General features: G+C 45.9%; 2 protein-coding genes across 2 annotated transcripts; one reads left to right on the top strand and one right to left on the bottom strand.

Moving 5' to 3' along the window:
* Positions 1 to 6036: 6036 nt before the first annotated feature.
* LOC131895130 (retinol dehydrogenase 16-like) lies at positions 6037 to 12887 on the bottom strand. The gene is made up of 4 exons (XM_059245559.1): positions 12575 to 12887; positions 8094 to 8352; positions 6713 to 6876; positions 6037 to 6254 (listed from the first exon to the last, which is right to left on the bottom strand). The coding sequence occupies exons 1-4, from the start codon at positions 12885 to 12887 to the stop codon at positions 6037 to 6039; spliced, it is 954 nt and encodes a 317-aa protein (XP_059101542.1).
* A 3390-nt stretch (positions 12888 to 16277) lies between these two features.
* LOC131895215 (retinol dehydrogenase 16-like) lies at positions 16278 to 23321 on the top strand. Its single transcript, XM_059245630.1, has 4 exons — positions 16278 to 16590; positions 20945 to 21206; positions 22432 to 22595; positions 23045 to 23321. Exons 1-4 carry the CDS (start codon positions 16278 to 16280, stop codon positions 23260 to 23262), a joined length of 957 nt encoding a protein of 318 aa, XP_059101613.1. The 3' UTR covers positions 23263 to 23321.
* The last annotated feature ends 3899 nt before the right edge of the window (positions 23322 to 27220 follow it).

Genomic DNA, 27220 nt, shown 5'->3' with positions numbered 1-27220 from the left:
TTTCCATATGAAGTTGAGTATTTTTTTTACAGGTCTGAAAACAATATTGTTGGAATTTTAGGAGGATTGCCTTTAATCTGTAGATTGCTCTTGGTAAAATAGACACTTTTACTATGTTGACCCTACCAATTCATGAGTGTGGGCATCTTTTCAACTTCTGATATTTTCTTCAATTTCTTTCTTCCAAGGCTTCAAGTTATTGTCATACAAGTATTTCTCTTGCTTGGTTACAGTTAGTCTACCATACTTTATAGTATCTGTGGCTATTGTGGAGGGTGTTGTTTCTCTGATTTTTTTCTTGACTCATTTATCATTTGTATATGTAAGGGCTACTGGTTTTTTGTTGTTGTTGTTTATCTGTTTGTCTGGTTCTTGAAAGTTAATCTTGTATCCAGCCACTTCCCTGAAGGTGTTTTTTCAGGTGTAGGAGCTCCCTGGTAGAATTTTTAGTGTCTCTTATATATACTATTATATCATCTGAGACTAGAAATACTTTGACTTCTTCTTTTCCAGCAACCCAGAGACCTACGTAAGAACCAAACAGTACCAACAGCAACAATAACAATAAAAGTGAGTGAAATGACTCCTAATGATACTCTGCTATAATCAAAGACAAGACCCTATCTTAATCATCGTCAGAGAGGCTCCATCTAGAAACTGATATGAGCAGATGCAGAGACCAACAGCCAGACATAAGGCCAACCTCGGAGAATCCTGCAGAGAAGGGGGAAGAATGACTATGGAGCCACAGGGGCCAAGGAAACCACAAGAAAACCCACAAAATCGACTAACCTGGGCTTGAAGGGGCTCACAGAGAGTGACCCAACATTCAGGGAGTCTGCGTGGGTCTGACCTAAGCCCTCTGCATGCATGTTATTGTTGTGTAGTTCGCTCTTCTTGGGGGACTCCTAAGAGCAGAAGCAGGGGCTTCCTCTGACTCTTTTGACTGCTTTGGGGACACTTTTTCTCCTACTGGACTGAATTGTCCAAACATAATATGAGGGGAAGTGTCTAGTCTTATGGTAACTTGATAAGTCATGTTTGGTTGATATCCCTGGGAGGGCTGCCTTTTGAAGAGGAGGAGTGGATGGGGACTGTAGAGGAGAGGGAGCTGGAGGGAAGGAGGGAGAGTATGCAATATATTAGAGTGGAATAAATTTGAAAATTAAAAAGAAAAGGATATGGTTAACAATGCAGCTAGTAGAGGGCCAGGCTTGTGAAGTTCAGAGGGATGAAATTCCTCCATCAGGTTGTATATCTGACATTTTTATTAAGAATCATAGAAAGTGAAAATTTTGCTTTACTGTGACAATGGATGGTGGTCATCTGGGGCTGAAGAATCAACTGTGATCGATTAGAAACCAGGAACACTGAGATAAAATCTGGGAAGTAATTCCTCAGGTTCAGCACACACTAGCTATCCATGGAGCAGAGAGGACCAACTCTGCATCCTAATTTCACAGATGAACTCGGCAGTGTTTGATTATCTCCCCCATGATAGTAGTATTGGCAGCATGAGAGCTGTGGGATTGAAGAGGTCATGGGGAGCAGCTGAGGCTGGGCACTGGGAGAGACCAGGAGAGACCACTGGTGAATGTGCAGCCTCATCTGGTATGGAGACAGCAGGATAGTTGAGATTCTAGCCCTGGGGGACTAAGACAGCAGCAGGAATGGAGTGGAGCAGGCCTGAGACGTCAGACATGAGACAAACTGTGTGCACTGAGGATAGCAGAGCTGGAGATCTGGAGAGGTTCGAGGGTTTGGAGGCAGAAGATCCTGAGTGAGTCCCAGATGTCAGATCGATCTACAAGATTGAGATCTGCTCTGCTGGAATTTCATTTTGATTAAGGGTCCTTGTTTTTGTACAGGGAGCTTCTTCTCTTTTGGAGCAAGAAAATATTTAATTGTTTTGATTTTTCAGAAACCCACAGTGACTAGACTTTTATGTTTTAAAGAGACTTTGAACTTTTAAGAGGTTTTAATATTTTAGAGAGTGTGAGACATCAAAGTCACACTGTGTTTTATACTGTGATATTAGAATGAGATCAGAGAATAAACAATAAAAAGCAAAGGTTGTAGTCTAATACTAATATATTGTATGTCACAATGTCAGTGGGTCAATTGTGCTGGACATTTTCATCCACCTGACACAGGCTAAGGACATCTGGGAAGAGGAACCAAACTGTGGAATCGCCTCCATCAGATTGGCCTGCAGGTATGTCTATGGGCTTTTCCTTTAATAGTGATGGCTGTGGGAGGGTCTGTCCCACAGCGGGTGGTGCCACCCTTGGGTATGTGGTCCTGAGGTGTGTGAAAAGCAAAGCTGAGCCTGCCATGGAGAGCAAACCAGTGAGAAGAGGCTTGCATGGTCTCTGTCTCATTCTCCTTCCTCTAGACTCCAGCACTGAGTTCCTGCCTTGACTTTGTTCAGTCATGGACTGTGACCTGGAAGTATAAGCCAAATAAAGCCTTTCCTTCCTAAGTTTCTTTTGGTCTGTGCTGTATTGTGTGTGTGTGTGTGTGTGTGTGTGTGTGTGTGTGTGTGTGTGTGTGTGTGTGTGTAGGCAAAACAGCTTGACCACACAACTGCCATGACAGACTTAGAGGCTCAGACATAACTTCTGTGACAAGCTTACTGGGAGGCAACACCCAGATGGAGGAGAAGCCATAAACTGACTCCCACCCAAGGAGGGCCTGCGTCTAAGGGGAGATACCTGACATTCCAAACATGTTCAGCACTCCTAGACAAATGTCAGCCAATCAGTGTCCTGAACCCTGTGAATACCCGCACCCAACCTTTGCTTTGATAAAAACCCCACCTGGCCTAGGCTCTGGGCTCTCTGGTTCACCACTGTGTCTGATAGAAAGTCCAAGCTCCAGGCTTGCAAATAAAGGCTCTTTGCATTTACATATGGGATTCAGTCTCCTTGGTGGTCTTTTGGGGTCCCGAGATCCGAGCATAACGGTGTCACAGCCACAGAGAAGCACCTAGAACAACCCGATCATCTTCCTGCTCCTCCTCCTTTTCCTCCTCATTTAGTGAATCTCACTTTGGAATCAAATCCTGTTCCTTCTGCTAATTCTGTTCCTTCTCCTCCTCTTCCCCTTGTCCATGGCTTTCCTGGTCCTGGTCCTGCTCCTTGTTTGCTCATCCTTGTCCTGCTTCCCAACAACTGTCAGAATTTCCCTAGGATGCTCATTAGGGCAAAGAGTAAGGGATTCTCAATGTTCTGAGTAGCCATGGGGACCTCAAACCCCTAGAATGAGTGGGCTGCATCCTACAAAGTGAACACTGGGACTTCCTTAACAAAGGGAGCCTGAAGGTACATTTTCCTCCAGTGAACACATGTCCCTTCAACTGTGAATTCCCTAGCACCATCCATTCCTGTTAAAACCCACTCCTCACACCTGCTGACCCTTCTTACTCATCCTGATAGCAACACACACTCCTGTTGTTGACAAGGGCTTCTAGAACACAGCAGGACCCAGATCAGTCCTGGAACTTCCAGATAAAGTCAGTGAGAATAGGAGTCTAGGTGTGGCTCCCTCACCTGGAGCTACAGGGCTGAAGAGAAATCCTCAGAGACACCTCCCTGTCCTGTGAAGCTTCCCCCAGCCCATCCATCCCGCCCTTGAGATTCCTGCAGAGACCAACTGACAGTGACCAGTGGTCCTCTTCAGTGTCCTGGGTAGGGGGCTCCTTGTCCCATTCCAGGGCTGAACTTGTGAGTGTCTCAACACTCCAGCTGTCTGATCTCTGGGCTGCAGTGCTGAGGCAGATTCTGAGCTGAACCATCTTTTGGGATCAAGATTCCAGAGGAGTGTAGCTCAGCCAGGTGAGAAGCACTTCTCCAGTGAAGGCCAGGGCAACCCCACCCACCCCACTCTTTTCTTCTGCATGCAGGAAGTGGAGGGATGGAGTCTAGAATCAGTGATGTATAGGGTGGAAACAGGCTTACCTTGGAATCCTTTTTCCTGTTCTGTCCACATGCAGGCCTTGTTCAGTCTTAACTGGGGACTCAGAAATGAAGGAATATCATGTTCTAATGGCTGAAATTCTTGGGTTGAGACATGAGTTTCTACAATGTACTCCTCATGCAGGGATGAGTAAGACATGAGTTTGGGGCATATATAGTGTAATCCTCTGCAAAGGGATTGAGTGAGACAGCCTCTGGTGGCATCTGAAGAGGCCCTCACAGATTCCCCTGAGTAGACGCCAGTCTTCACTCACCAAAGACGTCTGGAAGGAGAAGAAAAGCTGGATCCTCCAAGCATGTAGCACATGGACGTGGACACTGCCTTCCAATTACACTTTGCTCAATCACATCATGAAGCCCTTGACCACTAACCAAGCTTAGAGCCAGAGGTCTGTCCTTGGTGCTGGCCCTTTCCCTTCCCCTAGTGGAGCCCAGCAGAGGGGGCAACAACTTGTACACTTATACTTCCATGATGCTCCAGAAAGAACTTCTCAGATGGTGCAACCCTCCTGATCAGCTTCCTCACAGACTACAGAGAAATTCTTTGGTATTTCTAGAATGTGATTTGTGTGTAGAGGTATTTGTGTAATCTCTCTCTCTCTCTCTCTCTCTCTCTCTCTCTCTCTCTCTCTCTCTCTCTCTGTGTGTGTGTGTGTGTTTGTGTGTGTACAGAGAGTGTAAATCCATGAGGCTGCATATTCAAGCTTGCCTTCCACTCACAAAGATTCTCCTGTTCAACTTTGCAGAATGCTAACATTGAGGGAGTGACCCACCATGCACTGTCTTGTTCTCTTTCCAAGGAGATCATGGGCTGACCTGAATGAACTATACAGGAGCATTTGGAGACTCTTAACTCCTTTACATGTTGGACACCCTGTTCCTTCAGTAATCCAATGTTGGAATCAACACTCATTGTGAGTTTTATGATGAATTGCTTGAACTATTACATGCTATTCTATTATCATGTGTAATAATAGTGTTTGTATGTATTGATTCAATATAAAATAACAGCATGGCTTGGTGGCACATCTTCATAATCCCAGCATCGGAAATGATGAAGCAATACAGAGTAGGAGGAAGCTCTGAGTGGGCCCTGAGTGAGTGTGTTCTGTGGACCTGGGAACCGCCATCACAAGGACCTTGGTCTCAGACCCATGGCAAATTGGTAAAGCCTTTCTCTACATGAATCAGGGTCAGAATTGGCAAAGCCTTCTTTCTCTGGTACAAGTTTGGGTGTTTATGGATAAGTGAACAGTGTGGAGAAAATGAGCCACTGCATCTTCCTGGGTGTTTACAGCCTGAGACTGCTGCCTTCAGTCCTCCTACAGACTAGCCCGCCCCTTCCCCTTTGCTGTCCATAACAGACATGCTGAGGAGGCAGGTCCCAGTGGAAGTAGCTGAGGATCCATCAGGGCACACGCAGGCCACTGGATGCCAGCTTTTCTGTACATGCGTCTGTGTATCTGTCCTTTCTACAGAGTTTCAGACCAAAGACAGATGTGCTGAAACAAGGCTAGAATTCAGAAGGACATGATGTACCTGTGTGACATAGTGAGATCTTGTCTCAAACTAACTAATTAACTGAAAATATACTTTAAAAAAATTAGATATGGACAGCTGGTAGAGCATTTTCTTCTTTCAGAGAATCCAAATTGTGTTCTCAAATCCACAGTTAGGCAGCTCACAACTGCCTGTAACTCCTGTTCTAGGGGACACAATAACCTGTTTGATGTGGGTACTATTACACCCATGGAATACAAACACACATGCATACACAAACAGAAAAAAATGTTTAAAGATAAGATAAGTAAAATGGATGACCCTGAGACATGGAAGTTCACTTTCTATTTTCATCCAAAATCAGAATCACTGTTTATACATAGTAGTTTTCCCTGTGGCTCTATGTCCACAATATTCATACCAAGGAAAGAAAACAGGCACCTGAGGATGCCTCTCCCAATGAAAAGGTTGTACTGATCCCAGGAATCTTCCTTCTCCTGAGGATCTGCTCCCTCACACTACACTCACATACCCCCAACTACAGAAACAGATGTAGGCTTCACAGAGCTTTGTCAGGCTTTATGGATGTCCAGTAGACCATGGCATCCACAAGGAAGGTAGGCAGGTAGCTCATGGGGAGGTAGAAGAGCTTGGCATCCCAACCAGCTGAGTATCGAGTGCGAGGGTGACAGGAAGTCAGAGCGTGCTCCATGCAGTCCGTCACCAAGGAGAGGTCCTCATTACACTTTTGGTCCAATGACTTTAGCTTTGACAGATCTGTGCAGAATGAGAAGTGATTCAGCTGGTGTTGACCTACACCACCCCTGCTCTAGACCAAGTTAGAGGAAAGTTCTCTAGACCCCAGGATCCCACATCAGAAGCCATGCCCAAGCCTAGCCTGTCCCAGGTCCTCAGGGGGACCACGACCCAGCTTCAAGGAAGAACCAGGCATAGTCGCCATCTTTGGCTCAGCTCCTGGAAAGTGCTGTTTAATTCCTCCTCCTCCCATCCCTGACCTCACTCACAGCTTCATGATGATGAGAGGCTAATATGGAACAGAGTACATTGTTCTCAAAGTCAAGAACACTTTTTATGACCAAGTACCCACTCACCCAAAGGAAATGGTTCTAAATTCCCTTTCTTTGAAGTGTAAGAGCAATGGGTTAGTATTGCAAAATGAACAGGAGACTATGGATTCAACACCAGACTCTGTTGGGTCTTCACAGCTCACTTACTTGATGCCAGGAAGTTCTCGCCATAGATCTCTTTGACCTCTGAGCTGGCCTGGTCCCACACCATCTTTGTATTTGATAAATGCCTGTCACTACTGGTTATATCAGTTTTGAAGAAACCGGGCTCTATAATAGCCACCTTCACCCCAAAATAGGAGAGTTCCCTCCTGCAAGACAGACAGACATCAAGAACTTCAGAGGATTTTCTGTAAGCATACTCACAACAAGAGTACAGTGACATGGCAACATGAGCTTGTGGTGAGGAGAGGTCACAGTTGTGGATCTGGATTGTGCAACAGATGGGGATGAAACTGTGGTGAGGGCATTGCCTCTGTGCTTTGGAATGTCACACTAAGTGTTTGGTGTGTGTAGCTCACTGGCCTAAAACTAGGCCTTCTGTTCTATGACACCATTAAGACCTCTCTCCATGTGCTGTAGATGTAAAGGGTCACCATCTTGCCCAAGTCACCTCCACCTCACTCCTAAGTCTCAGTCCACCCTACTGTCCCAGGAAGCACTCAGGACATCTCTCACTTTGTTTCTGCAGGTGTCTTCAGAGAGCAAGCCCCTGCCTGCCACTTCCTCACATTCACAGCCTCCCTGTTCCCTGCAGCCAGGGATGTGCCTGCCCCAAGTGGCTCTTCTGATTCAATTACTTCAACAGTTTATATTGCCAACAGCATGATAAATACTGTCCAGTGCCCTCAGGCTCTCCAAAAGTCTACCTCAACCCACCTGGTGACCATCCTCCTTCTACATCTGGTCTGGCCTTTCCCAAAGAGAATCCACCTACACATACAGGTTCCAGGTTTCCATGTTCAACCTTTACTCTGCTGCAGCCCAATCCTGCTACAGGACCCTGAGTAATCTGAGGACTACCATGAGTACCACAGCTGACTGGGCCATGGCCACTCCAAGGGAAGGGCACAGTTTTTCTGTCTCCTCTCTCACGCTTTCAGTTGCCATAATCTTTAGGTCAGGATCAAAACATTTCTTTGATGGAATGTGTTGGTTGTGGACTCTACAGGGGCCTGATATCTATCTTTCAATTTGAATGAGATGTTCAGCCCCACTCAGAAACATTTTTCTCATCATAGAACTCATGTGGCTGGATTCTTGACTCAATATACTCAAAGATGCTATTTTACCTCAGTGATGTCCCCCAGTTTCCTCCCCCAAATATGACAGGACAAGATGAACTCAGGTCTCAGTCCTGCCCTCTATAGAGACTTGGAAATGTACTTGTCAATGGGTAATTCAATGAAGAGAAGATGAGAGAGCCCCTAAAACAGAGAGTATCTTCTTCATGATGGGATGCTAAAGGCCGTAATTAAATAAACCCCTGCCATAACTTCCCTCAGGTACCCGCATCCCTGTCTAATACCTTAGGGAGTCTGAGAAGGCCTCTACACCATACTTGGAGATGCAATAACCACCACCTAAAAAGGACACTCGGCCCACAACACTGGAGATGTTGACCACACGGCCCCTTGCCTTCCTCACTAAGGGCAGCATGTTCAGAGTCACCTCGATCATGCCCAACAGGTTCACATCCAGTATCTTTACAAAGTCCTCTTTCTTCAGCCATTGATTGGGAACCGTGGGGATGGAAATGCCAGCATTGTTGACCAGGCCCCAGAGTCCTGGAGAAAGTGGGAAGAAGAGCGAGTCACTTAAAATCACTATAATTCTGGATGAAATATATATTCAAACAGGTAAGATCACTTAGACAAGTGTATACTGGAAAGCAGGAAACAATGAAGAAGAGTATGTTATCATATGGGCTGGATACCCCATCCTAGAGACTCTAGGCTCACAGCATGGATACCCTTCTTCTTGAAGGCTTCTTGGCCCCATCCCTGATGAAAAGCAAAATCAGCCATTTTCTCCCTTGTTAGTTTTAAGAACAGATTTTGAAAACATAGTGTGCCTCTGTGTATCTGGAGATCATAAAACTATGATTGTGTTTTATACATTATTTCCATCTTTGAAGACATTTTATTCTTTCACTTGTGACCCTTAGGCTCATAGATTTGAAAGCTTGGTCACTGGAGAACAGTACTACTTGAAAGAGATTAGGAGGTGTGGCTATGTGGGCGTGGGTGTGGCCTTGTTGGAGATAGTGTATCACTAGGGAGGGGCTATGGGGTTTCAAAGGTCAAGCCAGACCAGAGTCTCACTCTTCCTGCTGTCTGGAAGGATACATGTAGAACTGATCTGGATGTTGAACTCCCAGCTCCTTCTCCTGCACCATGTCTGCCTGTGTGTCCCCAGGCTACCAACCTGCCATGCTGATAATAACTAAACCTCTGAAATAGCAAGCCAGCCCCAAAGAAATGGTTTCCTTTATAAGAATTGCCATGGTCATGGTATCCCTCCAGAGAAATAGAATACTGATTAAGTCACACTGCTGCCTTTGTCTTTCAAATGGCAAAGAAAGACAGAAAAAAAGGAAGGACTAGGAGAGAGGCAACAGAGGAACAGACAAAAGAAAAGAAAGAAAGGACAAAATTAATGTCCCCGGTGAAACTAGGTTGAGAAACAAACAAATGTGGCCTTGACTGGGGAGTGTTTCAAAAGCAGTGCTGTGTTTATGGCTCTGATGAAGCTGTTCTTGCAAGGTCTAGCATCAATATTGAGCAGCTCTCCTCAGATGCTTGCAAAACCCAGGGATGGGAAAGGGAGGAGACAATGCTTGGTAATCACCAACAGCACTGAGACTCCAACCCCAAACACTAGAAAAGGGTGCGCTTTCTTGACCCTCACCCACAGGCTGCCCTTCCTCATCCCCTTTGGTCTTTAGGTCCTGGATCCCCAAGTACCCACTCAAGAAGGCTTACAACTAAACACCATATCCACACTGTCAATTTCTGTGCAGAGTGTATTGGAGAGTCATTTATTGACATTAAGCATGGCACTTGTTAATTTAAAAAAGTTGGCCCGATATATCATATGGACCCTTGGCTGAAAGGCATCTTTTATCCTCATGGAGACCCATATTCTTTCATCAAGTTTTTTTTTAATCTTGTTTTGTTTTGTTTTGAGAAGCTCTATCAAAATCTATTCTGTAGAAGCTTCCTAAAACACACACACACACACACACACACACACACACACACACACACACACACACATATATATATATATATATATATATATATATATGTGAAAGGATTTAAATGGAGTCACCATAGGATGGAAAGATGATCCCCAACCTTGACATCTTATGTCACCAGGTAAAACTTGCAGTGCCAGTAATGGGTTACATCCCGTTGAGTCATTGGTCAAAAGTTCTCCATGGAGCCGCACTCCCAACCCCCATCACAGGCTATGGCCAAGGCCACTCATTGTTCTCCCCACCTGATAGTAAGGACATATTGCTGAAGATGATAGTTACTTATGTCATCGAGTAGGGAGAGGTTGACCAGGTGTCCAGCTAACAGCTTCACTCATACTGATTAGCCATCAAGTTTCCAGAAGACCCTCTGTACACTCCCAGAGGGAAAGGCAATCACCAGGATCACCCAGCTACAAACCCTGTGACCTACACCTGTGATCTGCCTGTAAGATCTACTGCGCAGTAGAGGTACAAATGCCCTGGGAGTAACTAGCACTTAGATTGAAGGCCACTCTGTGAGATGGAGCCCATACCTGACTCTGCATAGGAGTCAGAAACATCAGACCAGATAGGTCATGGGCCTTGGGAAAACCTAAGAATATTATTGTGCTCAAAGAATGTACAATAAAATGTCTCTTTCTATGTAGTATTACACACATAGACCAGTGCTTTATACAACATTCATCAGAAAACATTGGTCATGCAATAAAAGAGAGTGAACACAGAGTCACACGAATGGACAACGTGCAGAGAGTGAGAGACTTTGGAACACTCAGTCCTAAAAGGAAATCTTCATCAAAGCCCTCCCCTCAAGGCTCAGGGGTCTTTGAAGATGGGAATGTGGGAAGACTGAAGAGCCAGAGGTGATGGAAGACTTCAATTAACTGTCTTCCAGACACAACAGGACTGAGGCACACATAAATTCACAGAGGTTGTGGTGGCAGACATAAGACCTGCTTGGGTTCCAGATGGTGACCCAGCACTGAGAAGGAGAAGTGGACACACAGTCTAACCTCTAACCAAGAAGCAATTTGTAAGTGATACCTGCTGACAAAAGGAGTAACAGTAGTTACTGTAGTGACACTGGAGCCTCATGCCCAGAAGGAGTTGCTAACACAAAATGAACTCCAAGTCTTAATTTTTAGGGATCGTTCATGTTGATTTGTTTACATGTGTTGTGTTTGTTTTGGGTTTCTGTTTATTTCTTGATTTTCGTTTTGGTTTTTTATTTTGTTATTGTTTTAATTTATGAGAGGGGGGGAAAGGGAGAGGGAGACAGAGAGACAGAGAGAGAGAGACAGAGAGACAGAGAGAGAGAATGAATATGAAATTGGGTGGGTAGGGACATGGGGAGGACCTGGGATGAGTTGAGGAAAGGGAAAACATGATGGAAATATATTTTATGAAAAAAAAGTTTCCAGGCATGCTGGCCCACTTCTTTAGTCCCAGCACTTGGGAAGCAGAGGCAGGTGGATCTCTGTGAGTTCAAGACCAGCCTGGCCTACAGAGCAAGTTCCAGGACAGCCATAAGCATACAGACAAACCTTGTTTCATAAAACAAAAACAGCAACAACAAAAAACCCAAAACCAACCAAACAACTAAACAAAAAACAACCCCCAACCAGAAACAAAAGACAAAGAATTTGTTAAAAATATGGAAAAACATTTTATTTCTTGTATCCAAAATTAATCAAGCTTGCAGACTCTGAATTAAGCAGAAGTTTCCCAAGACAGTGCTTATGACAATAAATATAAGAAACAAGCTGATTGTGGTACATGACTGAAATACCAGCACAAAGCAGGCTGAGGAAGAGGAACATCAGATCATGGCCTGCTCCATACCAAGACCTGAACTCAAACCCCAAGACAAATAAACACAAGCCAAATGAAACTATTCCAATATCCAAAGCCAACGCATGGTAAAACTAGTTGGGTTTTGTTACTGGGCAAACTATATTTAATTATTTGAATACTATATTTGAATAAATATTCTTCAAGTGGTAAAATTGTTCACTGTTTCAAACTGAAAGGAATGCACATGTGTTCATCGGTACAGATCAAACTATTACTAGTTTTATCCACTGGATAGTAAATTGTCTATTAATTGTGGATTCATATCCTCTAGTGTTTAGAACAGTAACAATGTTTTCAATAGATTTTAAAGTTAATTAATTATTCTCATACCCACACAAAGAGTGAAAGGAGACAGAAAGGGAGAGAAGAAAAACAGAGGCTGGTGTGTGTGAGTGTGAGAGAGAGAAACCCTTTCCGACATTTGAATTAACTAAGGCATTCCTCCAGTGTGGGGTGTTGCCTTTAAGCATGGCAATGACCTTGGCTCCCCATAAATGGTCCGAGGTGGAAGGTGAGACCAGGGTCCAGTACTGAAATTGGAGATGCATCTGACCCATGACCAGCCAGCTTCACACAGAGCCAGGGCCCCAACCTCCTCACTGTCTCTAACCTGGCACTCAGCAGCCAACAGTGCAGCCTTTCTGCATACAATGACAGAAGAGGACAGAAGAAGTGTGGACATGAAATGACACAGGACACCAGCTGATCAAGGGTAGAGAGCTTGAAGGACCAAATGTAGGAGGAAGAGGAAGTCCTGACATGCTGGAGAGGGGAAGACTCTGCAGTCACTACAGTTCCATCCCCAGCCTCTTGAGGAATCTTTTCAGGGCTACACAGGCATTCCCTTCACACAGAGACACAAACCAACAGACACACAGGAATCTCAGTGGTACCTCTGTTCCCAACACGCTCCTTCACCCACTGAGTGGCTGCCACAATACTCTCTGTCTTGGTGACATCGAGGATCACTGTCTCCAGCCTGTCTGATGTCTTACTCCTCAGCTCCTCAGCTCCATTTTCCGTCAGACATGCAGCCAGCACCCTCATGCCTCTCCTGTCCAGCTGTCTGGCCAGCAGGTTCCCAAAGCCCGAGTCACAGCCCGTGATGAAGACATGCTTGTCTTGGAGATGGCTCACCACCTTCCTCTCTCTGAACAGGCGCAGGAGGTTCCACAGGCCCAGGAGAACCACCAGGTAGAGCCACATGGCTTTGAAAAGGACAGGCTCATACACTCTGTGCTAAAGTGAGCCTGGCCTCTATTCACAGAGGACAAGTAGACCCTGAAGACTCAGGAGACACAGAGGAACAGAGGCTTCTAGCAGGGAGTCCACACTTTGTTCCTTGTCCGCTCCCTGCCTTGATATTTATTCATGCCTCACTTATATGATCTTTCACCTGTTTGCTCAGCTGATATACAATGGCCTTTGGCATCCCTTTACTTGCGGCCAAAGAAAACAGCGCTGCCTATTCAGTAACACACCTCCTTTGCTTAGGATCTTCGCTTTTACTCGTGTGGGAATACATGCATGTTTCCTCACACTTGCTCACTACAGGCATCCCTGGCTCCCCTGTGACTCTGCATTTGGCACCCCAGTGCCCCAAACTCAGGGCTCTCTGAACGTAGGTGCCATTGCCAACCTGCACTGGGACTCAGAAGTCATTACATGAAAATCCTGTCCTGAGCTCAGATGTCCTCCTCAGGTTCCTCAGCCAGAATCTCTCCTCGGAAAACAAAGGGCTCTTTTTGTCACTAGAACTTCAGGAGACACTAAAGAGAGGACAGGGCCACCTGGTGACCTTCTGGTACAGCAGCTGCCTGGGAAGAAGGAGGTGCCAAAGAGGAAGGCTGACCCCCGAGGACCACTAGGTGATGACACCTGGAACTCCAGATACCTAAGTCTCACAGATGATGTGGGGGAGGAAAAGACTTTTACCTCCAAAGGCTCTTCTTCAGGCTGCATGAATTCTAGTAGACATGAGCATAGCCATCCTCAGGTGCAACCTCCGTGACTGCCCCTGACTGACATGAGCCAGGATTTCTGGCTTAATTTCCCAGCAAACCTTACTCACAACCTCTAGCATGTTGTATGATGTTTTGATCGTGTTCTGACAAATAAAGCGTGATTGGAGTCAGTGGGCAGAGCTCGCCACTAGCCTGGCAAAATTAACCACAGAGGCTTTGGAGGACTGAGGACAGATAGGACAGGAAGTAGTAAGGTGGGTCATGGAGGGATCTTAGCCCTTTTGGAGGAGAGACCGAACAGGTAGGAGAGGACTGGTGGCTTCTCTGCTTGTCTGATCTTTCAGGTTCTTTCCCCTGTTAGCATTCAGACCCACCCGTCAGCTCCGGATCGCTCAGCACTCCACACTCCAGGGAATGGTGGTGGTATGCTCCTCACTGGGGCCTCGAGCAGGGATGCACACCTGCTTAGCTGCCTGAGGGATGAGGAGGTGACCTTCCTCTGGTACTTCTGAAACCTCCATCCACAGCCCTAAGGGCTTGGCTGGCTCTCTTCACCTGACCCCATCCCACCACCCTTGGAGCTGCAACCCTGCAGTTTCATTAGGCCCAACTGGGCTTTTGTGACCCTATTCCTGATGTTTTCCTATGGATGAGACCCCTCTTAGACCTTAGTTTTCGTCCTCGCCTTCTGGCCTCTACAAAAGCCCTGGTGTCAGGCGCCGAGCTCCTGTGGCTTAGCCAGGCTAAGGCTGACCCCGTTCAGTGTGGTGTGACCCTCTGAATGGCTTGGTCCTCATTTACTCCTCCCTTTGGTCCTGGGGACACCCACAACTAGAGTCGGCAGTGAGTCCTTCCTTTTCCCTACTCATCCATGGGAAACGTGTCTTCCACATCCCCCCACTCTCCCTTGGAATGCCTCTTACAAAACCTCCAGCCCTGCACCCTGCACCCGACCTCAATGGCCCTAAACTTATTTACCTTGTAATCAAATTTGGTCTCAATACTTCTTAGACATAAGTCCCAATGGCCGCTTAACAGCCCCCCTAGATCCCAATATTTTTCGGGTCCTTTATGACTACTGTGAACAATTGGGGAAATGGAAAGATTCCCTTCCTTGCATTATACCTCTTCTTTTCTCTCTCTCTTCCCTTCCCCTTGTCTGCCTGCCTCTCCCAAGTCCCCACTCCAACGTGGTCTTTCACTCCTTCGCTCTTTCACTCTCTTATTCTTTTGCTCTCTCCCTCCCGATAAACCTCCCACACTAACTCCTGACCAAGAGCAATCTACAGATTCAATGCAATCCTCATCAAAATTCCAACCCACTTCTTTTCATACCTGGAAAGAACAATATTCAATTTCATACAGAAAAGCAAACAACAGCAACGAAAAAAAAAAAAAAAAAAAAAACAACACCCCACCATCCCACCCCACCCCCGCCGCCTCCCAACATCCCACATGATAGTTAAAGCAATCTATACAAAAAAAGAACTTCTGGAGGTATCACCATCCCTGATTTCAAAAACTACTACAGAGATATAACAATAAAAACTGCATGCTGTTGGCATAAAAACAGATAGGCTGATCAATGAAATTGAATCAAAGACCCAGCCATAAGTGCACACACAAATGGACACCTGGTTTTTGATAAAGAACCCAAAATATACAATGGGAAAAAGACAGCAACGTCCTTCTGCATCCTTCTCTTCAGCCCCCCACAGAACAGCCCAGTAAGTTCCCAGCTGTCAACAGCCTTTCAGCTGGAACTCCAACATCCTTCCACAATCCTCACAGTGGTGTGTGCAGGCCCATCAGAGTGAAGCCCCACCCTCTGGTACCAAGCCTGACCCTAGTCTGCCTTCCTGCTGTGTGATGACACACTAAGCTGCTTAGAGAGAGGAAGGGTTTATCTGGCTTCCAGGGCAGGAACCCAGAGCAGGAGCCTGGAGGAAATTGAAGCAGAGACCATGGATGAATACTGCTTGCTGGCTTGCTCTCCATGACTGGTTCATCTGGCTTTCTCACACAACCCAGGACCACCTGCCCAGGGTGTCACCACCCACAGAGGGCTGGCTCATCTCACATCAATTAAAAGTCAAGAAAAAGACCCACAGACGTGTGCACATTATGTTATAGGGCTTGCTGACACAAGTGTGATCCTTGAGAGCAATAAGGCCAGTTTGATCCTTACACACTGGGCCAGAAAGTTGTGGAAGAAATGGGTAAGGCAAACATGGTTTCGTCTGTAGTGGAAGGTGCCTGTTTTATTTTGAGCTGAAGTCTGAGAGTCAGTTGGGCACATCTCTAGAGCCAGGAAGCAGATGTAGAGCTCCATACACTACTCTAGAGGTTATGAGTGAGGCTTGCTGGGAAATTATGCCATAAATCTTTGGCAGCAAAGAAAGAAAATGCCAAAGTCCATTATGTATCAGTTGAGCAAACAGGTGAAAGATCAGAGAAGTGAGGCATGAATAAATATCAAGGGAGGCACCGGACAGGAAACAGAAGTGTGGACACTCTGCTAGAAGCCTCTGTTCCTCTGTGTCTCCTGAGTCTTTAGGGTCTACTTGTCCTCTGTGAGTAGAGGCCAGGCTCACTTTAGCACAGAGTGTATGAGCCTGTCCTTTTCAAAGCCATGTGGCTCTACCTGGTGGCTCTGCTGGGCCTATGGAAACTCCTGCGCCTGTTCAGAGAGAGGAAGGTGGTGAGCCATCTCCAAGACAAGCATGTCTTCATCACGGGCTGTGACTCGGGCTTTGGGAACCTGCTGGCCAGACAGCTGGACAGGAGAGGCATGAGGGTGCTGGCTGCATGTCTGACAGAAAACGGAGCTGAGGAGCTGAGAAGGAAGACATCAAACAGGCTGGAGACAGTGATCCTCGATGTCACCAAGACAGAGAGTATTGTGGCAGCCACTCAGTGGGTGAAGGAGCGTGTTGGGAACAGAGGTACCACTGAGATTCCTGTGTGTGTCTGTTGGTTTGTGTCTCTGTGTGAAGGGAATGCCTGTGTAGCCCTGAAAAGATTCCCAGTGGGGGTCGGGTTGGAACTGTAGTGACTGCAGACTCTTACCCTCTCCAGCATGTCAGGACTTCCTCTTCCTCCTACATTTGGTCCTTCAAGCTCTCTACCCTTGATCAGCTGGTGTCCTGTGTCATTTCATGTCCACACTTCTTCTGTCCTCTTCTGTCATTGTATGCAGAAAGGCTGCACTGTTGGCTGCTGAGTGCCAGGTTAGAGACAGTGAGGAGGTTGGGGCCCTGGCTCTGTGTGAAGCTGGCTGGTCATGGGTCAGATGCATCTCCAATTTCAGTACTGGACTCTGGTCTCACCTTCCACCTGGGATCCTTTATGGGAGCCAAGGTCATTGCCATGCTTAAAGGCAACACCCCACACTGGAGGAATGCCTTAGTTAATTCAAATGTCGGAAGGGGATTCTCTCTCTCACACTCACACACACCAGCCTCTGTTCTTTCTTCTCTCTCCCTTTCTCTCTCTCCACTGTTTGTGTTAGTATGAAAAGTTTACATTCTTTAAAACATTGAAAATATGGGTATTGTTCTAAATACTAGAGCATATCCAGCCACAGTTAACATACAATTTACTTTCCAGTGGATAAATACTAGTAACAGTGTGATCTGAACCAAACAATGTATGTGTGTTCTTTTCACTTTAAAAAGGTAAGCAATTTTATCACTTAAAAAACATTTATTCAAATAATAATATTCAATGAATTAAAAGAAATTGACCCTTAACCAAGCCCCACCCTTTTTACCATGCCTTGGGATTGGATATTGGAATAGTTTGGTGCTGTTGTGTTTATTTCTCTTGGGTCTTGAGGCAGGGTCTTGGTATGGGGCAGGCCTTGAACCATGTTCCTCCAGCCTCTTTGTACCAGGATTGCAGTCATGTGCGACTACGCTCAGCCTGTTTCTTATATTTATTGTCAAAAGCTCTGTTGGGAAAGTTCTGCTCAATTCCCAAGTCTGCAAGCATGGGAATTTTAGGATCCTAGGAATAAAATACCCCTTTTCCATACTTTTATTAATTTTTCTCATGCAATATATTTTGATCAGGTTTTCTCTTGCTCAAACTACTCCCAGATTCTCCCCACATCCTTACTCACCCAACTTCATGTACTTTTTGTCTCGCTCATGAAAATAAAAACAAGAACAAAATAAAAACCCAAAATGAAAGTCAACAGAAACAGACAACCAAGAAGACAAAAACAAAAACAAAAACAAAAACAAAACAACACAGAACAAAATAATATGAAGCACCCCACCCCTTCAAAAATTAATACTTGGAGTTTGGTTTGTGTTAGCTGACTAAATCCTGTGTATGAGGCTCCAATGTCACTACAATGGACAAAACTGTTACTTCCTTTGCCAGCAGGTAACAATTACAAATTGCTTCTTGGTTAGAGGTGGGACCATGTGTCCACTTCCCCTTCTCAGTGCTGGGTGGTCTTATGTGTGCCACCACAACCTCTGAGTTTATGTGTGCCTCAGTCCTGTTGTGTCTGGAAGACAGTTAATTGAAGTCTTCCATCAACTCTGGCTCTTCAGTCTTCCCACATCCTCATCTTCAAAGACCCCTGAGCCTTGAGGGGAAGGCTTTGATAAAAATTCCCCTTTTAGGACTGAGTGTTCCAAAGTCTCTACACTCTGCACATTGTCCAGTTGTGTGACTCTGTGTTCACTCTCATCTATTGCAAGACCAAAGTCTTCTGATGAGTGTTGTGCAATGCACTGGTGTATGTGTGTAATACTACATGTTAAGAGTCATTTTACTGTACATTCCTTGAGCAGGATAATATTCTTTGGTTTTCCCAAGGCCCATGACCTATCTGGTCTGATGTTTCTGACTCCTATGCAGAGTCAGGTATGGGCTCCATCTCATAGAGTGGTCTTGGGGGGGGGGCTTTTTATCAATTAATTAATTTTTTCATTTTATTTATTTATTTTTCTATGATCAGCTTGATACAGTACAAATTCTTATCCTAATAGTGAAATGTTGCACTGAAGCTTGTCCAGTGATTGAGTAAAACCAAAACTTATTATAAGCCACAGTCATCCTAGGGTCCCCCCTGCTATGTAGCCTCCCTGGATCTGTGGGTTGCAGTCTGATTGTTCTTTGCTTTATATCTAGTATCCACTTATGAGTGAGTACATACCATGTTTGTCCTTCTGGGTCTGGGTTACCTCACTCAGGATGATATTTTCTAGTTCCATCCATTTGCCTGCAAATTTCATGTTGTCATTGTTTTTCTCTGCTGAGTAGTACTCCATTGTGTATATGTACCACGTTTTCTTAATCCATTCTTCAGTTGAGGGGCATCTAGGTTGTTTCCAGGTTTGGGCTATATGAATAGTGCTGCTGTGAACACAGTTGAGCATGTATCTTATGTGGCCTTCAATCTAAGTGCTAGTTACTCCCAGGGCATTTGTGCCTCTACTGCGCAGTAGATCTTACAGGCAGATCACAGGTGTAGGTCACAGGGTTTGCAGCTGGGTGATCCTGGTGATTGCCTTTCCCTCTGGGAGTGTACAGAGGGTCTTCTGGAAACTTGATGGCTAATCAGTAGGGGTGAAGCTGTTGATTGGACACCTGGTCAACCTCTCCCTGCTCAATGACATAAGTAACTATCATCTTCAGTAACATGTCCTTACTATGAGGTTGTGGAGAACAATGAGTGGCCTTGGCAATAGCCTGTGATGGGGGTTGGGAGTGCGGCTCCATGGAGACTTTTTGACTAATGACTCAACGGGATGTAACCCATTACTGGCACTGGAAGTTGTATTTGGTGGCATAAGATGTCTAGGTTGGGGATCATCTCCCCATCCTATGGTGACTCCATTTAAATTCCTTTCACATATGTATGTATTTTAGGAAGTTTCTATAGAAGTAGATTTCCATGTGGCTTCTGAAAACAAAACAAGACAAAAAACTTGATGATAGAGTATGGGTCTCCAGAGGAGAGCCTAGGATCCATATGACTTACTGAGCAATTTTTTGAAATGAGCAAATGCCATGTTTAATGTCAACCAACCACTCTCCAGTACACCTTGCACAGAAATTGACAGTGTGGACATGGTGTTAATTATAAGCTTTCCTGAGTGGGTATTTGGGGATCCAGGACTTAAAGACCAAAGAGGATGAGGAAGGGCAGCCTGTGAGTGAGGTTCCAGAAAGGGCGCCATTTTCTGGGGTTGGGGGTGGAGACTCAGTGCTGTTGGTGATCAGCAAGCATTGTCTCCTCCCTTTCCCATCCCTGGGTTTTGCAAGCATCTGAGGAGAGCTGCTCAATATTGATGCTAGACCTTGCAAGACCCGCTTCATCAGAATCATAAACACAGCACTGCTTTTGAAACTCTCCCCAATCAAGGCCACATTTGCTTGTTTCTCAACCTATTTTCACCTGGACATTAATTTTGTCTTTTCTTTCTTTTCTACTTTGTATTTTCCCCTATTACCTCTCTCACTAATCATTCCCTATAACTGTCTTCCTTTGTCATTTGAAAGACAAAGGCAGCAGTGTGTCTTAGTCAGTATTCTATTTCTGTGGAGGGACACCACGACCATGGCAATTCTTATAAAAGAAAGCATTTCTTTGGGACTGGCTTACAGTTTAGAGATTTAGTCCATTATCAGCATGGTGTGAAGCCTGGGGACACACAGGCAGACATGGTGCAGGAGAAGGAGCTGGAAGTTCAACATCCAGATCAGTTCTACATATATCCTTCCAGACAGCAGGAAGAGTGAGACTCTGGTCTGGCTGGAGCTTTTGAAATACCAGCGCCCATCCAGTGACACACTACCTGCAAAAAGAACACACACACTCCAACAAGGCCACACCCCCAATCCATCTCAAGAAGTGCTGTTCCCCAATAACCAAGCTTTCAAATATATGAGCCTCAGGGTCACATTTATATCCCAACCACCACAAGTGAAAGAATAAAATATCTTCAAGGATGGAAATAATCTGTTAAACACAACCATAGTTTCATGGTCTCCAGATAAACATGTCTTCAACACCCATTTTTATAACTAGCAAGTGACAGTGACTGCTTGTTTCTACCCAGGCAGGGGTCTGGGCCATGAAGACCTAAAGGAGGGAGGTGTCCATGCCGTGAGCCTAGACCTCTGGGATGGGTCCCCAGCCCTGGTGATGCCATGCTGTTCCTCACTGCATCCTACTCCAGTACACACATGTCTAAGTGGTCTTACCTTGTTGAATATGCATTTCACCCATAACTATACCTGTGCTGTGTGACTCTCTCTTCTTCCCACTGTCCCCAGGACTTTGGGGCCTGGTCAACAACGCTGGCATCTCCATCTCCTGGGGTCCCAGTGAGTGGCTGACCAAGCAGGACTATGCAAAGGTACTAGATGTGAACCTGTTGGGCATGATCGACGTGACTCTGAACATGCTGCCCTTAGTGAGGAAGGCAAGGGGCCGTGTGGTTAACATCTCCAGCGTCATGGGCCGAGTGTGTTTCTCTGGTGGTGGTCCTTACCCCATCTCCAAGTATGGTGTAGAGGCCTTCTCTGACTCCCTCAGGTACTGCACAGGGACGTGGGTTCCAAGGGAAGATTTGGAAGGGGATTTATTTAATCACAGTCTTTAGAATCCCATCATGGAGAGGACTCTCTCTGGTTGGGGGCTGTCTCACCTGCTCCTCATTGAATCATCCACTGGGAAGCACTTTTCCATGTCTCTAGCAGAGGGCAGGACAAGACATGAGTGTAGTTCATCTTGTCCTGCCATGAAGGACAGAGGGCTCTAGGGGACGTTACTGAGGTAGAATTGAGCCTTTGAGTATTTCGAGTCAAGAATTCAGACCCCTGAGCTCTATAATGCTATACATGTTTTTGAGTGGAGCTGAACATCTCATTCAAATTGAGAGATAGGTATCAGGCCCCTGTAGAGTCCACAACCAACACGTTCCAGCAGACAGAAATGTTTGAACCTGACCTAAAGACCATGACAACCGAGAGTGTGAGAGAGGAGACAGAGAGGAACTGTGCCCTTCCCTGGGAGTGGCCATGGCTCAGTCAGCTGTGCCGACCATGGTTGTCATCTGTTTGTGAGGGTCCTGTAGCAGGATTGGACTGCAGCAGAGTAAAGGTTGAACATGGAAACCTGGAACCTGTATGTGTAGGTGGATTCTCCTTGGGGAAATGACGGGCCAAATATGGAAGGAAGATGGCCAGTAAGTGGGCTGAGGTAGACTTGTAGAGAGACTGAGGGCACTGGACAGTATGTATTTCATATTGTCGGCAGTAAAACTCTTCAAAGGGATTGAAACAGGGGAGTCGTTCAGGGCAGGTACATCCCTGCTGGAGGGAACAGGGAAGCTGTGAATGTGAGGAAGTGACAGGCAGGGGCTTCCTCTCTGAAGACACCTGCAGGAACAAAGTGAGAGATGTCCTGAGTGCTTCCTGGGACAGTGGGGTGGACTGAGACTTAGGAGTGAGGTGGAGGTGACTTGGGCAAGATGGTGACCCTTTGCATCTGCAGCACATGGAGAGAGGTCTTAATGGTGTCATAGAACAGAAGGCCTAGTTTTAGGCCAGTGAGCTACACACACCAAACACTTAGTGTGACATTCCAAAGCACAGAGGCAATGCCCTCACCACAGTTTCATCCCCATCTGCTGCACATCCCAGATCCACAACTGTGACCTCTCCTCACCACAGGCTCATGTTGCCATGTCACTGTACTCTTGTTGTGAGTTCTTTTACAGATAATCATCTGAAGTCCTTGATGTCTGTCTGTCTTGCAGGAGGGAACTCTCCTATTTTGGGGTGAAGGTGGCTATTATAGAGCCCGGTTTCTTCAAGACTGCCTTGAGCAGTAGTGACAGGTTATCATCAAATATAAAGATGATGTGGGACCAGGCCAGCTCAGAGGTCAAAGAGATCTATGGCGAGAACTTCCTAGCATCCTGTAAGTGAGCTGTGAAGACCCAACAGAGTCTGGCCCTGAATCCTTAGTCTCCTGTTCATTTTGCCAGTACTAACCCATTGCTCTCACTCTTCAAAGAAATTAGACCCATTTTCTTGTTGTGGGTGTGTATATTGTCAGAAAAAGAGTCTTGACAGTCAGAACATGGCTCTCCTTTTCATCTGAGCCTCTCATCATCATGAAGCTGTGAGTGAATTCAGGGATGGGAGGAGGAATTAGACAGCACTTCCCAGGAGCTGAGACAAAGAGGGCGAGTGTGCACGGTTCTTCCTTGAAGCTGGGTCGTGGTCCCCCTGAGGACCTGGGACAGGCTAGGCTTGGGCATGGCTTCTGATGTGGGATCCTGGGGTCTAGAGAACTTTCCTCTAACTTGGTCTAGAGCAGAAGTGGTGGAGGTCAACACCAGCTGAATCACTTCTCATTCTACACAGATCTGTCAATGCTAAAGTCATTGGACCAAATGTGTAATGAGGACCTCTCCTTGGTGACGGACTGCATGGAGCACGCTCTGACTTCCTGTCACCCTCGCACTCGGTACTCAGCTGGTTGGGATGCCAAGCTCTTCTACCTCCCCATGAGCTACCTGCCTACCTTTCTTGTGGATGCCATGGTCTACTGGACATCCATAAAGCCTGACAAAGCTCTGTGAAGCCTACATCTGTTTCTGTAGTTGGGGGTATGTGAGTGTAGTGTGAGGGAGCAGATCCTTAGGAGAAGATTCCTGGGATCAGTACAACCTTTTCATTGGGAGGAACATCCCCAGGGGCCTGACTTTCCTTCAGTCAGTATGAATGTAGTGAACATAGAGCCACAGGAAAAACTACTATGTTTAAACAAAGGTCCCCACTATGGGTGAAAATACAAACTGATCTTCCATGTCTCAGGGTCATCCATTTCACTTACCTTATTTTTAAGGATTTGTTTTTTATTTATCTGCATGCATGTGTGTCTCTTTTCCATGAGTGTAGGAGTACCTGTCAGGGTGCACCATGTAGCATGGGTTGGTTGAAGGAAGAAGGCACTGCAAGATGAAATTCTAAGTGCTATGTGGCGGCAGGGAGGTCCAGGCTCTCCAATGGACTGAACCCCAAACAGCTATACAAAGACATATTTAATGAGAGTTATATAAAGTATCACCTTATACCAAGGTGTCTAATCTAATTGACATGTCTTACTAAAGGAGAGCATCACATGCCCCCATGACTTTAGTCTTTTATTATGTATCATTTGCAATACACAATAATACAAGAGCCTCAGGTGTGCCTGAGGAGTCTTGTGATCAAAGCCAGGGGATGGCTGCAATGTCCCTTCAGCAAAAAATTCTAGGAAAAAAAAACATAGAAAAAAAACCCACTTTTTTCCACAAGGGTTCTTCAAGGGTAAAATACTTCTAGAAAACAGATGTTCAATCTAATGTCTACCCCAGATAAGTGACTCTGCTAAATTCCTACAAGTACCCATAGAGTCCAGATTATTGTGTTCCCTGGAACTGGGGTTGCAGGCAGTCAGGAGATGCCTAACTGTGGATTGGGAACAAATTTTGGGTCCTCTAGATGAGAAGCTAGTGGTCTACCAGCTGTCCCTATGTCTAAACCGTTTATATTTGTAGTTAATCTTTAGGTCATTTGAATCTGGAACTCACCATGTCACACAGGTACATCATGACCTTCTGAATGTCTCCCTTTGCTACAGTACATCTGGCTTAGGTCTGAAACCCAAAGGGGCTTTGAGGGTCAGTGAGAGAATGAAGAAAGGACAGACACACAGACACATGTACAGAAAACAGGCATCCAGTGTCTTACTTGTGCTCTGATGGAGCCTCAGCTACTTCCTCCGCAACCTGCCTCCTCAGCATGTTTATTATGAACAGCAAGGAGAAGGGGCTGGCTGGTTTCTGTAGAAGGTCTGAAGGTCTCAGGCTGGAACTTCCAGGCAGCTGCAGTTGCTTGTTATTGTTCACATTGATCCATCATCCATAAACACGTAAATGCAGACCAGAGGAAGAAACTTTGCCAATTCTGAGCCTGACCCATAAACGGAAAGTGTTTGCCAATTGCCTTGGGTCTGAGGTCTTCATCCCTGTCATGGCGGTGCCCAGGTCAACAGTACACACTCACTCAGGATCCACTTAGGGCTTCCTCTCCTCTGTATTGCTTCAGCATCTCTGGTGCTGGGATTATGAAGGTGTGCCACCAAGCCATGCTGTTATTTTATATTTCATCGACACATACAAATACTAACATTACATATGATAATAAAATAGCATGTAAAGGTTCAAGCAATTCATCATAAAACTCACAGCATCAGAACAATGAAGGAACAGGATATCCAAGATGTAAAGGAGCTAAGAGTCTCCAAATGCTTCTGTGTGGTTCATTCAGGTCAGCCCATGTTCTCCCCGGAAAGAGAGCAAGACAGTACATGGTGGGTCACTCCTGCAATGTTAGCATTCTGCAAAGTTGAACCAGGAGGATGATTGTGAGCAGAAGACCAGCCTGAATCTGAAGCCTCCTGGATTTGCCCTCTTTCTACACCCACATGAACACACACACACACACACACACACACACACACACACACACACACTACATTTTAGAAAAATCAGTAGCATTTCTCCACTTTGTAGACTGTGAAGAACTTGATCAGGATGGTTGGACCCATCTCAGAAATTCCCTCCCGAGTACCAGACAAGCAGGAGAGCACAAGTTTCTGCCCCTCACTCTGGGCTCCAGTAGGGGAAGGGCCAGCACCAAGGACAGATCTATAGCCTATACAGAGGAGCATCATGTGCTTGAACAAAGTGTAATTAGAAGGAAGTACCCATAATGTGATCCAAGTCCAAGTGCCGCACCCTGGGAGGAGCCCACTTTATCCTCCTTCCAGATTTCTTTGTTGGGTGAAGACTGGAGTCTCCTCAGGGGGACTTGTGAGGGACCCTTCAGATCTCACCAAAGGCTGTCTCCTTTATTCCCTTTGCTGAGGAACACACTATATATACCCCAAATTCATGTCTTAATCATTCCCTGCAGGAGGACTACACTTTAGAAACCCCCAAATCATGTCTCTAACCCTAGATCCTCAGCCATTAGAACATGATATTCCTTCATTTCTGGGTCCCCAGTTAAGACTGAACAAGGGCTGCATGTGGACAGAACAGGAAAAAGGCTTCCACAGTAGACCTTCTCCAAACCCTTTGCATCACTGATTCTAGACTCCATCCCTCCCCTTCCTGCATGCAGAAGAAAGAGTGGGGTGGGTGGGGTTGCCCTGGCCTTCACTGGAGAAGTGCTTCTCGCCTGGCTGAGCTACACTCCTCTGGAATCTTGATCCCAGTAGATGGTTCAGCTCAGAATCTGCCTCAGCACTGCAGCCCAGAGATCAGACAGCTGGAGTGTTGAGACACTCACAAGTTCAGCCCTGGAATGGGACAAGGAGCCCCCTACCCAGGACACTGAAGAGAACCACTGGTCACTGTCAGTTGGTCTCTGCAGGAATCTCAGGGGCGGGATGGATGGGCTGGGGGAAGTTTCACAGGACAAGGAGGTGTCTCTGAGGATTTCTCTTCAGCCCTGTGACTCCAGGTGAGGGAGTCACACCCAGACTCCTATTCTCACTGACTTTATCTGGAAATCCAGGGACTGATCTGGATCCTGCTGTGTTCTAGAAGCCCTTGTCAACAACAGGTGTGTACTGCTGTCAGGATGAGTAAGAAGGGTCAGCAGGTGTGAGGAGTGGATTTTAACAGGAATGGATGGTGCTAGGGAATTCACAGTTGAAGGGACATGTGTTCACTGGAGGAAAATGTACCTTCAGGCTCCCTTTGTTAAGGAAGTCCCAGTGTTCACTTTGTTTTTTTTTTTCCCATTTCAAACTTTATTGTATGGTTATACAAATATTAGCAGTTAGTAGATAAATAAGTCAGCATAATATAAAGACCAGAGAATCTGTAGGCAAGGTACTTTCATAACTGACCAAGGAGTGAACTCAATCAATTGGAAAACAATTTTTTTTAATTGTATAAAACTACACATAAAATAAAATTGATCCTTTTAGCCATATTTAAATCAGGGCCCTAGGGTTTTGAGGTACCCTTGGCTACTCAGAACTTTTAGGGTCCCTTGGTCCCTATTGCTCTGATTAGCAACTATTTCTGGAGCAGTAGTAAGATAAGATGCTGGAATAGGGATAGGGTGTGTTGGAGTTATTGTTTTACTGCTGCAATAAAACTCCATGAACAAGATAACTGACAAAAGGAAGCACTTAATTGGGTTTGGGTTCCAATGGGTCAACTGGGTTTAGGTTCCAACGGGTCAATGGTGGCAGAGCAAAGGCCTGGAGGCAGGGAGCTGGAGCAGCATAGGAGCTCACATCTCAAGGAAGTAGGGAACAGAACTGAGGGAGTCACACTTTTTCCAACAAGACCACTCCCCACAATCATTCCCAAACATTCTTCAGTCCCAGGATCTAGCATTCAAATGTCTGTGTTTATTGAGGAGCAGGGTGAAGTGGGGGCGGGGCAGGAGCAGGTGAGGATGAGAAACAAGAGTAGGAGCAGCTACCTACCCACCTTGAAAAGAGTAGCCCAGCTCCAGGTCCCAGTTCACTCC

This window comes from Peromyscus eremicus, chromosome 18, assembly GCF_949786415.1.
Source record: "Peromyscus eremicus chromosome 18, PerEre_H2_v1, whole genome shotgun sequence".
Classification (NCBI taxonomy): Eukaryota; Metazoa; Chordata; class Mammalia; order Rodentia; family Cricetidae; genus Peromyscus; species Peromyscus eremicus.
Note: the sequence above shows the minus strand (reverse complement) of the source record. Positions and strands in the feature narration are given on the sequence as shown.

Excerpts from the sequence above, each read along its gene's own strand:
- LOC131895130 (XM_059245559.1), bottom strand. The coding sequence starts at position 12,887 with ATGTGGCTCTACCTGGTGGTTCTCCTGGGCCTGTGGAACCTCCTGCGC. Across the intron at positions 6,877-8,093 it reads GCCTTCTCAGACTCCCTAAG|GAGGGAACTCTCCTATTTTG; the intron begins GTATTAGACAGG and ends TCTGTCTTGCAG. Across the intron at positions 6,255-6,712 it reads CGAGAACTTCCTGGCATCAA|ATCTGTCAAAGCTAAAGTCA; the intron begins GTAAGTGAGCTG and ends CATTCTGCACAG.
- LOC131895215 (XM_059245630.1), top strand. The coding sequence starts at position 16,278 with ATGTGGCTCTACCTGGTGGCTCTGCTGGGCCTATGGAAACTCCTGCGC. Across the intron at positions 16,591-20,944 it reads GGAGCGTGTTGGGAACAGAG|GACTTTGGGGCCTGGTCAAC; the intron begins GTACCACTGAGA and ends CACTGTCCCCAG. Across the intron at positions 22,596-23,044 it reads CGAGAACTTCCTAGCATCCT|ATCTGTCAATGCTAAAGTCA; the intron begins GTAAGTGAGCTG and ends CATTCTACACAG.